Below are 15,198 nucleotides of genomic sequence, written 5' to 3'. Positions count from 1 at the left end.
ACTTTGTTATTACATTAAAATAACCGTGTGTGCATTGTGGTGGACTAGGCTACCAATTTCACTAAAACCCTTCCCCCTCGATAGAATAATTGCATTTGTATAATACAATAACGCATTATAACGTTAAAATAATTGTTTTGCCTGATTGTGTTTTTCATAATAAATACTATTTTATAGGATCTGACAAAAAAAATCCTTACAATAACTACTCTTTAATAATGAAATAACTTTGATATTACATTAAAATAATCAGTGTGCATTGTGGTGGACTAGGCTACCAATTTCACTAAAACCCTTCCCCCTCTCGATAGAATAATTGCATTTGTATAATACAATAACTCGCATTATAACGTTAAAATAATTGTCATTGCCGATTGTGTTTTTCATAATAAATACTATTTTATAGGATCTGACAAAAAAATCCTTACAATAACTATTCTTTAATAATGAAATAACTTTAATACTACATTAAAATAACTGTGTGTGCGTTGTGGTGGACTAGGCTACCAATTTCACTAAAACCCTCCCCTCTCTGATAGAATAATTGCATTTGTATAATACAATAACTGCATTATAACGTTAAAATAATTGCTGTAACAGAGATTGTTTTTTTCATAATAAATACTACTTTATAGGATCCACCAAAAATCCTTACAATAACTACTCTTTAATAATGAAATAACTTTAATACTACATTAAAATAACTGTGTGTGTATTGTAGTGGACTAGGCTACCAATTTCATTAAAACACTCCCCTCTCTGATAGAATAATTGTATTTGTATAATACAATAACTGAAAAATAACGTTAAAATAACTGCTGCTGCAGAGGTTGTATTGTTTTGTTTTGTATAGAATCTAAGATATTGAAATTAATAATACCATAACAGTTCTCCTGTTTTAATGTTTCCAGGCATTGAAATTAATACTACCAATGCAACAACTTTTTCTACACCTCATCTAAGGCCCGAAACAGAGAAAATACTATCCATAATCTGGGATTGAGATATACTCCAGGTGGCAGTGAGGAGTGGAATAGGATGGTAGAAAATGGTTTCAAACCTGCTCTGGGGTTAATGTTTGTAAAGCTGGAGGAGGCAATAGAGTTTTACAATTTATATGCTGTGGCTTGTGGTTTCATACCAAGGAAGTACACACAAACAAGATTCCGTGATGGTTTGATAGACAAAAAATCAATGGTCTGCAACAGACATGGATTCAAAGAGGATCGCAAAAAACTCAAACCTGTTGTTGAATTTGAAAACACAGAAGAGAAAAAAAAGAGGAAAAGGTCTGTAGAGCCAAAGAAAACAAAAATAACAAGATTTGGTTGCAAGGCAAAAATACGGTTTTGTGCTGTATTCAATGACCTTAAGGAGCTAATAGGGTATGCTATTGATACGTTTTATGAAGGTCATAATCACAAGCTCTGCTCACTCAAAGAACGGGAATTCCAGAAAAACGTAAGAACACTTAACCTTTACATGAAGCAGACAATTGTTAACAATTGTAAACTCAACATCGGGGCTACCAGGACTTTTAGAATTCTGGCGGAACAATCAAATGGGTATGCAAACATTGGTGCATCTCTCACAGATTTCAAGAACTTCAAAAGAAATATTAAATGTTATATAGGTGAGAATGATGCTGACATGATTCTCGATTATTTAAAGGCGCTTTCTCAAACGCAAGATGGCTTTTACTATGCTTACCAAGTTGATGAGGATAATTGTTTGGCTAAACTCTTTTGGGCAGATGCACAAGCAAGAATGAATTATTCCTTGTTTGGGGACACCATCACCTTTGATCCTACTTACGGTACTAACAAGTACCGCATGGCCTTCACCCCATTCACTGGTGTTGACAACCACAAAAAATCGACTTTTGCTTTGCTGCACTTGTCGATCATGAGAACGATGGGTCATTCATTTGGGTGCTTAAGAAGTTCCTTGATTGTATGGGCAACAAGGAACCTCGATTCTTCTTACCGATCAAGATCCGCAATTAAACTCGGGTGCGTTCGTATTCAAGCAAGCAAGACATCGCTATCGCATGTGGCATATAATGAAAAAACTTACCGATAAAGTTGAGTCACAGATTTGTAAGGAGACTGACTTTGTTGAGCGGATATGCGGAGTTGTTTGGGATACTGACTTGGAACCCATTGAGTTTGAAGAAAAATGGACTCAAGTGATTAATGACTTTGAGTTGAATGATAATACTTGGTTGACATACATGTATGGCAAAAGGCACAAATGGATACCTGCTTACTTTAGGGATTTGCCTTTAGGCTGCCTTTTGAAGACTACACAAAGATCAGAGAGTCAAAACAGTTATTTCAAAAGATTTGAGAGCATAGACGGCACACTTGTAGAATTTTGGTTGCGTTTTGAGTGCAATGGAACAACAACGCTATAATCACGATTTCTTGATGCTTTGCAAGTGACAAAAAGACATTGCCACAGGTTTCTTCTAAGACAATGATTGAAAAACATGCCTCTAAAATCTACACACATACTGTTTTCTATGAGTTCCAAGAGCAAGTGCAAATGGCTCCCTGTTCGTGTGCCGTTGTTGGATTTTCTGAGCAAGGAAACATGCACATTATAAATGTTGAAGATGCCTACAGGAAGCATAGAGTATTTCAGGTTATTCAATTTTATAAACATAACTGTCTTTTTACTTTAACATACAATAACTGTGATAAAAGAATACAATAACCGTCTTTTACCATTACAATAATCATGTGAAAACTATACAATAATCACAATTATGCTTTACAATAATTGATGTTGAGTTTATTTGCAATTGTTCTGATTTTTTTCCATAAATATATTAATTTGATAATGCTTTACAGTAATTGATAATGCTTTACACTTGCCAATTTGTTACAATAATCAAGGATATGCTTTAAAATAATTGGGGAAGAGCTTTACAATAATCAGATACATGAGAGCTTTAAAATAATCAGAGGTATGCTTTAAAATAATTGGGCAAACGCTTTACAATAATCAGCTACATGAAGGCTGATAGAATAATTGCATTTGATCATTTGAATAACTGTCTAGAGATATTACAATAACAGCTTAAAGGCATTACAAAAACACTAACTTGTTCAGTCAATCAATGACAGCTACATCAAATTTGTTAAACAATCAATAACAGCTATCTAAACATTAGATTAAAATAATCAGAGGTATGCTTTACAATAATTGGCAAGTACATGTTGAACATAAAAAAACTGAAGGACTTCTACCTTGGTGTTAATTGCTAGTCTGCATAAAATAATTCATGTTGAACTATATAATAACTATGACTGCCTTTTAAAATAACTACACTGTGCATGCAGGTTGCTCACAATAATGAATCAAAGGAAACAACATGTACGTGCAAGATGTTTGAGAGGAAAGGAATCCTTTGTAAACACATTATATGGATTATATCAGGAAAAGGACTGCAAAGCATACCGAGCAAAGACATCGAAAGTAGATGGACGAAGAAATCATATAGAAAGCCTTTGTATGGACTGGATGGAAAGTTATTGCAAGACTACGATCCCACTGATTTGAGAAAATTGGAATTATCAAGGGTATGGTCAGAGTTTTATGCAACAATAAGTGTTCTTAACTCGATGCCTGATAATCGAATCAAGGAGCTAAGTTTGATGCTTTTACAATTCCGAGAGAAAATAAATCCAACCAAAGAGAGCTTGACAAAGGATCAAGAACTGGAAATGCTCTTAGGTTGTTCAGCAAAATCAAATATTACTGTTCTTCCACCCAAGATTGCAAAAAACAAAGGAAGCGGCATGAGAATGAAATCAAACAAGGATAAGGCAATTGAGAAGGCGAGCAAACCGAAGAGGCTATGTAATAACTGCAAACAAATGGGACACCATGACAAGAGAAACTGTCCAAATCCGTTTGTTGAGCATGCTTTGGAGGAAGAAGATGAAGAGGAAAATGAAATGGAGGATGAAGATGAAGAAGAAGAATGAAAAATGAAAAATGCATTACGCTTTAAAATAATCAAGATTACGTTTTAAAATAATCCATATTATGCTTTACAAATAACCGCAAGATTGCAAAATAATTGTGTTAGACTTTTTTACAAGTAATCAGGGGTATACTTTACAATAAGTGTGTTAGACTTTTACAATAATCAAAGTTATGCTTTACATTAATTGATGTTGAATTTTTTTGCAATTGTTCTGATTTTGTTCATTTAATAATACCTTGCGCTATTACAATAATAATGTGAAAACTATACAATAATCACAATTATGCTTTATAATAATTGATCTTTGAGTTTATTCGCAATCGTTCGATTTTTTCCATAAATATATTAATTTGATAATGCTTTACTGTAATTGATAATGCTTTGCACTTGCCAATTTGTTACAATAATCAAGGATATGCTTTAAAATAATTGGGAAAGAGCTTTACAATAATCGATACATGAGAGCTTTAAAATAATCAGAGGTATGCTTTAAAATAATTGGGCAAACGCTTTACAATAATCAGCTACATGAAGGCTGATAGAATAATTGCATTTGATCATTTGAATAACTGTCTAGAGATATTACAATAACAGCTTAAAGGCATTACAAAAACACTAACTTGTTCAAATCAATCAATGACAGCTACATCAAATTTGTTCAAACAATCAATAACAGCTATCTAAACATTAGATTATCGAACAAATCCATCTAGAATTGTTTGCTAAATCCATCTATAATCAATCAATTGTTCTTTTATTTGTTTCGAGAAGGACCAAATGAATTTACTTTGTTTTAACCCTTTTCTTCCCCGATCTTCAATTTTAAAACTTCTTTCTCTACTTCCGATATACTCCTTTGAAAGTTCCCACTTTTTCCAAAAGAGATGCTCTTGACTCGTTGACATCTGACATCAACAAAATAGCAACCATCTCAAGCCATATAGGAATCCTCTCACATTTCTTGTTAACCACATACAATCCTTGCTCGTGATTCCCTTCATATGTGAGCATGTGAAACATTGTGTAAAATCCCGATTCCTTATCACCCTTGATAGTCGCTTTCCATTCAAAATCAACATTCACGAATGTAAATGTGTTAATGACAACTCCTTCTTTTGCTGTTTTCCTTGTCTCCAAAAAGTCAGAAAAACAATTAACCTACAGCATGTACAAAAAAAAGAAAGAATTAGAAAGCACGACTATACAATAACAAGATTAAAACAATACAATAACTTTGTTACAAAGAATACAATAATTACGATTTGAAAATAGCATTTGTATATGATCAGGAGTTAGAAAAACGTACTGCAATCTTTGCAAGTCTGTAGAAATCGGATTTTTCCCAATCTTTATGCGACGTATGGTCTAGCACATCAACCGTCTTGTTCATAAAGTTCACACAAACACAAAAGTAGTACTTCTCTAAAGACAACGGGATGAAGACAAGGTCCACATCGATCTCAGAGTTTACAACATTTTCACCTAAAAAATGGGACCAAGACTGCACAACCTTGTCTTTTCCGGGTCATCGCTTACATCATCACTATCCACTTTGCTTTCTAGCATCTCTTCAAAGATTTCCTATAAATACCATAAAACTGTTAATAAAATTGAAGATAAATGATTAAACATTCTACAAAGAATCGAATAATGAAAAAACAGATCATACCATATGTTGTGTCCCAAGGAACATCATCACCGCGCTTCTTTCTCCTTAACCTCCATGAAATTCAAGACAACCGACCAGGCAAATATTACGCGCAACTCAAAATCTTCGGGCTTCAGAGAAAGAATATCGACCTATCCAAGATAGCATTGCCCGCAGAAAAGAAGTTCACCGCAAAGGAGTTAAAAAAAAAAAAAAGCTTAGTAAATTTTAAAAACAATATTTAAAAAATAACTACCAAAGAATAATAAACGAGTTTTTCATAAAACAATAACTATGTTAATGTAATACAATAATCGATTATTGTACTACATTAACATAGTTATTGTTTTATGAAAACTCAGTTATTGTAATTGTAAAAAAACATAAAATAATTGAACTTGTAGAATACAATTATTAGAATAATCACACAAACTTGTTTCTCATTGAGTTTGGACAAAAATGAACATACTCATCTCAAGATTGTAATCATCCAAGAAACAATAATCAACAACTTGTTTCTTCTTGCTTGGCATAAGCGCGTGTATATCTCATTTGTTAGCCCTCATAACTTTTGAAACAACAAGAAGATTTGTATCCGCTTGCCACGGTTTATTGAGCGACCAAGACCATCGAGTTCGGTGCTACTACCTCGCCTGATCTAATCATCCCAAATAGCTCATAGGTGTACCAGGCATACTCTTTTTCCCTAGGCCCCGAGTACCTACACCATCATCGTGTTCCTCTGCCATAACCCTAAGAGCTTCCAAAGCATCGCCTTCACCCTTGCCGCTTCCAACTCAGCTAACCTACGCTTCTCAAGCAAAACAGCAAAGAAAGGTGCCTTTGTCTTTGTAAAATCATCAACCAAATCCAACAATTTTTTCCTAATTTTGTTGATATTGGCTAAAACCAAGATGGCAAAATATCTCACTCTATATATGATCCTTTTCAATGCGTCATGCAACTCGATTTGAACAACTTCCCAAAGATAAAACATCATATGAATCATGACAAAAACACCACAATCCAAATTCTGGGACCCTTCCGATTTCCACCCAAAAGCCACATTTACAAATTTGAAATTGCGGACCTCACTGCCTCTTTCAAAACCTTTCTCGACAAGATAACTACCAAATATTTCAACCTGGTTACATTTTTAAATCAAAAATCATCACTAAAGAACAAGAAAAATAACTAGAAGAAGTAGATGAAAACAAAAACTTATAATAAGGTACATACAATAGAGTTGGTAGCCAACACCCAGATACTATCTTCAAAATCATCATATACACGATTGTCAAGATAGTCCACAAATCTTCCCCACAAAGTTAACAACAACACGTAAAAATGATCTCCAAAATGAACAGAATAAAAACCTGGCATGATAAAAACAGACGTACATAAACCTTTGTCGTTCTCAACAATAAAATAATCAATGAAAGAAAGAAAGAACAGAAAGAATTGGAAAAATTACCAAATCGGCACCAATGTCAAGAGAACCTTCGCTGTTCTCAATGACAGTGTCCCAAACATTAGAAATTTCCTTTCTGTATAAATCTTTCTCATCATCAGCAGCTTTGATAAGCTTAAACAAAGAAGCCTATGAAAAATATTACCACACGATAAGAGAAAATGAAATATCACAATGAAAAAACTTGGTTAATCAATACAATAACTACTATTCTGCTTTACAATAACTATCACAACAAAAACAGCTTTCATAATACAATAACTGAGTTTTCATAATACAATAACATTGTTATTGTAATACAATAATCGATTATTGTATTACAATAACAATGTTATTGTATTATGAAAACTCAGTTATTGTAACTTGTAAAAAAGAAATAATTGAACTTGTATAAATACAATAACTCAAATACGATATTAGAATAATCACAGAAACAATAAACAAAATTGAAGAATAGGAAAATTGAAGAATAGGAAAACTGTTTTAGCCGAATCAAAAAAAACAAATAATATACTTTACAATAATCAAGTAACTACAATAGAATAACTGTCATAACCATTGAAAATTTACTCAAAAGCAGAAATATATAAAAAAAATTCACATACCGAATGACTTGTACAAAAAAAACTTCTTGTGGGGATAACCCTTTCCCAACCTTGACCAAAGATGTCATTAAGTAAGAATGACCAAAGAATCAATCACGTTCGATGTGATCATAGTCTTAGCAGACAATGAAATAATGTCATCTCGAGTTAACATGTGATGAAATGAAAACACAACCAAATCCTCCCTGCCACATGAAAACAAATTATATAGTAGATATATTAGCAAAAAAAGAAAAAAAAAAGAGAGGGGACAAAAAACATATAATGCTTACCCAATTCGTAGGTCATGATCGTGCAGAAAAACAAGAATCAAATACAGTCTTCCTCCGCATTAAAATAGGAGCAAAAAGCTCCTTGTACTTGCACAAAAAAAACAGAAACTACAACTGAATCAGGATTGGGTGATTCACAATCTAAATCACACCCTATACCACAAATCCCAAAAACGTATGCTCGGCATAACGTCCGAATGCAGGTAAGCACTTATAACAGAATTATCTTGGATTCTATCCCCAACAACACCCTCGTTGACAACTTTGTTAACAACGTCATCCACACTACTCAAGTCCACAAATTCTCAACATCAATATTATCAATGCCGTCATCGCTTGGCACCTCCTCATTCGGTTTCTCAACCGCTACATCGTAGACCTTATTTTTACCTTTCTCCCGAGAATAAACCACCTTATATTTTTCGGGATCAAACGCAAAACCCCCATTCCTTTCATCTTTTCCCTTTTCATGCTCCCCCTTTTCATGCTTCCCCTTTTCATGCTCCTTACAAAACTTTCATACAACGGCAAGATTTCCCGCTGTTTCATTTCCTCAGCTTTTTCACAAATAAAATTGAAATATTTAGTGAACAAAGAATCATCGTCACTAATGAAAGCAGGAGTCGAAGAAATCAAGTGGTCTGTCGAAGAATCTTCAATCTGAAGAACCACACTCCTTCCCCATCGCTTCCTTCCGTTGCGTGTACAAATGGAGAAATATCTCAACATCCCTCTTCATCATCAAAAGATGTGCTTGGGAAACCTAAGAAAAAGAAAAAAAAATGAATAATTATACTAAGTCTTTACAATAATTATAATAACTCTTTACAATAATTATACTAAGTCTTTACAATAATTGTCCTAAGTCTTTACAATAATTGTACTAAGTCTTTACAATAATTGTCCTAAGTCTTTACAATAATTATAATAAGTCTTTACAATAATTATACTAAGTATTTACAATAATTGTCCTAAGTCTTTACAATAATTGTCCTAAGTCTTTACAATAATTGTCCTAAGTCTTTACAATAATTTACAATAATTGGAAAAATAACTGCTACAAAACTTTAAAATAACTACACTACACCTTTACAGTAACTACACAAAAAATGATTGAAAGAATGATTGGAACTTACATCAGCGGCCTTTGCTCGAATAACATCATCGATATCAAAACAATCAGGCGGTTCCGGATACTTTTTCCTGTGTTCAGTTTATCAACGATCGCACACACACCTCAGCAACTTTTGCTTCTCTTAAGCGTTTGCAGACAGGATACACACCATTGACATATTCCCCATTACCTAGCGAACCAGACTTGAGCTCTGACATACACCTACTAACAAAATACTTCTCATCCCAGTGCTTGATAAGAGGAGTCTCAGAAGACATTGTTTTTTCCTTAAAAGACAAACGATGGAAGTATGCCACCATAACAACAAGTATGCAACCACGCAAAGTAGAGAACCCAGTTCTACACTGCTCAACACCTGCGACTAATTTATCAAACACATACCCACACCAATCCAAATGGTGGATACGTGAAACATCTTGCACCGCTTTAAGAATTGTAAAGTCAATTCCATAATTTGAAGGGGAGCAAGGACAATGGACATAGCATAAAGCACAAACACCTCAAATTCATCTCCCCCATCATCCCCCAAATCGCAAGAATGCAGATAAACAAAGCAGGATAGTAACATAATTTGTCCCTTCTACGTTAAACTTCTTCCTAACTCGGCTTTCAACGTTTCTTGTGAAGACAATACACTATGTCCAGTGTAAACAACCTCAACCTTATCACCACCATTTGGCAATCCAAAAACATCACACACATCATCTTTTGACGAAGAAATTTGACATCTCTTGCTTTAAAAATATGAGCGTTAGCATTAAAGTGTTTTACAAACAATGGTATAACACCCAATGGTATACTGGTCACTTTAAAATCAAGCAAACCACCAAATCCGATCTCAATGACCTTTCGATTTGGACCAAGTTGTTTTACCGTTTAACCAAACCATTAGGACGACGACTCACTTTAATGTTTGAAGCACTGAAAAAGGAAAATCAAGCAAAAATTAAAAAGAGTAACACATCAAATAAAGAGAAACTCATAACAAGGGGGCAGACACATATACTCACATGTTCAATTTTGAAGTTCCAGAACCTTCGAGCTTCTTTTTGGAAAATTTACTTTTGAGCGTTTCAAATCATCTTTATTACCATCTTCAGGCTCCCTGCTACGTTTAGGACCCATTTGTTTGTATCACCGAGCAAATGTATACAAAATTATCAGAATAAACACAAAAAATATGACAACAACTAATACAATAACTCGAATTTTAATAATACAATAATCGCATACAAGAATACAATAATCGGACTTGACTAAAATGATAACTAAATAATACTACGTATAGAATAACTAAATTACTATATTACAATAACTATCACAATACATTACAATAACAACATCAATATATTACAATAACAAACTTTTCATATCAAGATAATCGGACTTGACTAAAAGCCGACTTTTAAACACTAACCAAAGATCAATATCTAAAATAATACTCATTACAATAACTGATTTTCTAAATTACAATAACTAGCACAAATACATTACAATAACAACATCAATATATTACAATAACACAAATAATTCCAAACAAACACACATTATATTCATTAGAATGTACAGAATTCAAGACAAAAAAAGTAAAACCCAAGAAAAGATACAAAAATGAAAAAATGAATTACGAAACCCTAAATTATGCGGAAAAATTGAAAAAATTAATTTAACAACAAAAACAAAACAAAATTAAACTATATACTAAACAAAATGAAGAATAAACACAGAAAACAAAAGAAAATCAAGTAGAAAACAAGAAGAGGAACCGAAAATCGAGTAGAAAATCGGCGGAAATTGAGCACAATAATCAAGTTCAATTGAGTTCATTGATTACCTGTTGAGAGAAACCGAAAATGGAGTAGAAGGACGAACAAATTGAGCACAAAAACTGAAGTTCAATTGACGAGAACCAGTAACGAAACCGACGAACGAAATTATGAGAGAGAACACCGGAAAAAAGCGACGAGGATTTGCGAAAACCGAACGAAAATATGAGAGAGAAAGAGAGAGAAAGATAGAGAAATAGTGAAACCGAATGAAAAAGTGGGAAAAAAGAAGATCAAGTGTCAAAAATTTACTTTATATATGAGATGTAAGATTAAATCTCAAATACATATCTTATGTTAGATGAATGGTCCGATTTAGAGGGTAACTCACCAAAAGTACCCTAACTCATTTGATCCTATTTATATATATATATATATATATATATATATATATATATATATATATATATATATATATATATATATATATAGAATTAGGATCACATGAGTCCACCTATCTTTTTGAGTCCGTGAGTCCATGATATAATATCACACGTTATATTAAATAATATCACAGCTTATAGTATCACACGTTATACTAAACAATATCACAGCTGGAAAAAACTTTTTGAAAAAAAAAAATTGAAAAAAAAAATCGTGATATTGTTTTGTAATACAATATCTCACGTTATGCTAAACAATATCACACGATATACTAAACAATATCACAACTTTCACGAAAAAAAAAATTATTAAAAAAAAATTTCGAAAAAAAAAAAATTTGAAAAAAAAAATTGTGAAAAAAAAAATTTCGTGATATTGTTTTGTTATACAATATCACAAGTTATGCTAAACAATATCACACGTTCTACTTAACAATATCACAGTTTACACGAAAAAAAAAATTGTTAAAAAAAATTTTCGGAAAAAAAAAAAATTCGAAAAAACAATTTTCGAAAAAAAAAAAATTTCGAAAAAAAAAATTTTGAAAAAAAAAAAATTCGAAAAAAAAAAAATTTTGAAAAAAAAAAAATTTTGAAAAAAATAATTCGTGATATTGTTTTGTATAATGCGTGATATTGTTTTATGGACTCATGGACTCAAATATTTAGGTGGACTCACCGGATCCCACCTCTATATATATATATATATATATATATATATATATATATATATATATATATATATATATATATATATATATATATATATATATATAGGGTCGGGGTCAGGTGCGAACTAAAGTACGGTGCAAACCGTACGAACTACTTGTAAAAGGCTGAGTTTTATTATCCACTCAAAAAGCCCAACCTCGTATAACTCACATACGACCCAAAATTCATAACCCAATGTTATTTTCAACAAGCATACCACCATTACCATTACCTTCACCACCACCAGCTACCGCCGACAACCACCAACAAACGCCATCATATCGGCCTCTTTCCTTCTCTTCCTCTTCTCACCCTCCATCTACCGCCGGCGACGATGACAAGCACCATGACACCGACACTAGATCGACGCATCTCCGGCGAATGCGGTGGTGCTGGGCTCGTAAGCACGGCGGATTCTGGTCAGTACGGTGGTGATGTTCACCTGAGATACACATGTCATCAACCGCCGTAACCGCACCGCTCTATTGTGTCGAATCAAAGACACGAAATCAATCAATTTATTCAATAATTTCAGAAGATTTTACTCTCAGATTCATGCTCCTCGATTATCAATCAATCAAACATTTGCAAACCCGGTTTCAGATTATTATCATTATATTCGATTCACTAATGCGCCGAAAAATCTGGGTTTTTTCGATTCTGAGGTTTGATTCTTCGCTGCACCAGCTCGGGTTATTTGCGTGATTCAATTTCCATTGGTTTTAATTGTAATGTAGTTGTTTATTTAGTTAGAGTGATTTTGTTTGAAATTGTGAATTGGAATTTGAGTTGTGTTTTTGGATGGATTGATTGTAGTATGTTAAGAAGGAGGAAGTGAAAGAAGTGTATAAGACTCGGATTAATGAGGAGATTGAGGCGGAAGTTGTTCAGCTGTTTACTGATGAAGGTAGCTAAAAACTTGATCTTTGGCTTCAATACTCTCTATCATGTTGCTCTTGTTCACAACTGCCTGGGGTTTGTTACTACTTTGTTATATAGCATCTGTTGGCTTATTATACTCAATAATTATTTAGCGCTGCTTTCTCTCTTTTAATTTTGTTTGTTCTGACTTGCTTCTTAAGCTTTTATCATCACATTCGTATTGAAATGACTAACGTTTATCTACAGATGTACTGTATTTTAAGCTTATTATTGAAACGAAGGCATTGTCAACCAGCTTAGTTATAGAAAAGAGATGAAATAGAGTAAATCCCCATTGATGAGAGCTTAACAGTTGAAGAGGAAGATGCTCATGGTACGAATTGTGAACATTTTAGCAACCGTTGGATGTTCTCTCAGGAAGTAATACTAAGAATTTTTCTATGGTTCCATTAGAGCAGCATTGGATGTTCTCTCAGGAAGAAACTCATGGCCCTGTAACTTCCTTTTTCTCCTTTTGAAAAGATTTAATATTTTTTGTGTGTAATTGATGATGTAATTTGGTTGTTGTTTAAGTTAGGGTTTGTGAATTTTGGGTTTAATTGTGTTTGTGATTGAGTAAAATGTACAGCAAGATTGTATTTTGATGAATTAGGTTAGGTTTTAGGTTGCTTGATTGTGTTTATACATTTAATTTGATGCTTAATTTGCGGAAAATGTGGGTTTTTTCTTGCTGTTCTGGCTTAATTTGGTTGTCATTGTGCTGGGTTTACAATTGTGGAGTTTGTGGAATTTATCTGCTTGATTAATTCACGTTTGAAAATTTGGGTGCGCCAAGTCTACTCGACGGTGCGCAACTAAGGATGCGAAGTCCATAATCAGCTTTAAGCAATGACGTGCATGAGCCAATATCATGCATTGTATGTAGTGTGCAAAGGTTCGTAAGTTTATGTCTTTACCTTGATAGATACACTCATTTACCTTGCTAGATAGATACACTCTTTTACCTTGTTAGATACACATCTCCGCTTAGTCAGATATACTTCTTTAGATTGCTAGATACATGTTTTTACCTTGCTGGATACACTCTTTTACCTTGTTAGATACGCATCTCCGCCAAGTCAGGTACACTTCTCTAGATTGCTAGATACATGTCTTTATCTTGCTAGATACACTCTTTTACCTTGTTAGATACACATCTCCACCAAGTCAGATACACTTCTTTAGATTGCTATATACACAAGTTAGTACTTCCATATACACATGATATAACTACTAGATACACATGTATCCCGTAGTAATACCATGTGTATCTAACAACTTACAGAAGTGTATCTAGCTATTTAAAGGGATGTATCTAGTAACTTAAATGAGTGTATCTAGTAAGCTAAAGGCACGTATCATCACTGAATTTTCAGATGATATCACTCTGGTAACATACAATGGATGTCATGGATTTACAGCGGTAAAAAAAATTGTTGACAAATTTTACGGAACGCAATTCAGTGACATTGTTGTTTGTGATCTTTCAAAATTCAATCTTGATTTGGATGACAGCATTCTGAATATATCCTAAGAGGGAAAGGGTTCTCCTATTTCACGAGAATTAACTAATGGAAATATAAAAATTTGTCTACAAAATTAATAGCACCAATATGATAAGTAAAATGTTCTAATAGCATGCATATATTGTTCATCAGACCTAAGACACAAATGTCTAACCATAGAAAAATAATTCCAAATGACGTAAATAATATTGTCATCTCGGCTATATGCTTACACTATAATCTGAGAATAAATTACATCTTAGCAAGATAAATTATATCATAGCAAGAGTATTTGTAGGTCTACATTAAAATCCAAGATCAAGAATGGACATGTATCGCAATATCTAAACTTGTCAGGAACACATGTATCTATTACTACCGGATACACATGGTATAACTATCGGATACACAAATCGATTTGTGTATCCGCTACTAATACCATATGTATGTGGGGCGGTAATTTGTGTATCCAACTCTCACCATAAGCCCACCATCACCGCCAACAGCTGCATCCCTGGTTAATCTCAGACGAATACTACGGCAAGTACAGTCGCCTCTAGTGATGATCCTAACTTCACAGCGAGCACCAATAAACTGTTGACCCAATAGTTTATTTTTGTCAAACCAAACACAAGCAGCACTCGACCCAAATACCGTCACCTCCGGTCACCAGATAAGCCAATTTGACCCACTCTGTCAGCACTCGACCTAACCACCGCCACCA

General features: G+C 33.5%; 1 protein-coding gene across 1 annotated transcript; it reads left to right on the top strand.

The window, feature by feature from the left end:
• The first annotated feature begins 1,038 nt into the window (after nucleotides 1-1,038).
• On the top strand, nucleotides 1,039-2,416 carry LOC141616864 (protein FAR1-RELATED SEQUENCE 5-like). Its single transcript, XM_074434023.1, has 3 exons — nucleotides 1,039-1,174; nucleotides 1,268-1,953; nucleotides 2,096-2,416. Exons 1-3 carry the CDS (start codon nucleotides 1,039-1,041, stop codon nucleotides 2,414-2,416), a joined length of 1,143 nt encoding a protein of 380 aa, XP_074290124.1.
• Nucleotides 2,417-15,198: the final 12,782 nt, after the last annotated feature.

Source organism: Silene latifolia, chromosome X, assembly GCF_048544455.1.
Source record: "Silene latifolia isolate original U9 population chromosome X, ASM4854445v1, whole genome shotgun sequence".
Taxonomy (NCBI): domain Eukaryota; kingdom Viridiplantae; phylum Streptophyta; class Magnoliopsida; order Caryophyllales; family Caryophyllaceae; genus Silene; species Silene latifolia.
The sequence above is the reverse complement of the archived record's forward strand: the minus strand, read 5'-3'. Positions and strand labels throughout refer to the sequence as shown.

Coding starts and splice junctions, on each gene's coding strand:
- LOC141616864 (XM_074434023.1), top strand. CDS start 1,039: ATGGTAGAAAATGGTTTCAAACCTGCTCTGGGGTTAATGTTTGTAAAG. Junction 1,175..1,267: donor ACAAACAAGATTCCGTGATG/GTTTGATAGACA, acceptor TTGAAAACACAG/AAGAGAAAAAAAAGAGGAAA. Junction 1,954..2,095: donor GCTTAAGAAGTTCCTTGATT/GTATGGGCAACA, acceptor GTTGAGTCACAG/ATTTGTAAGGAGACTGACTT.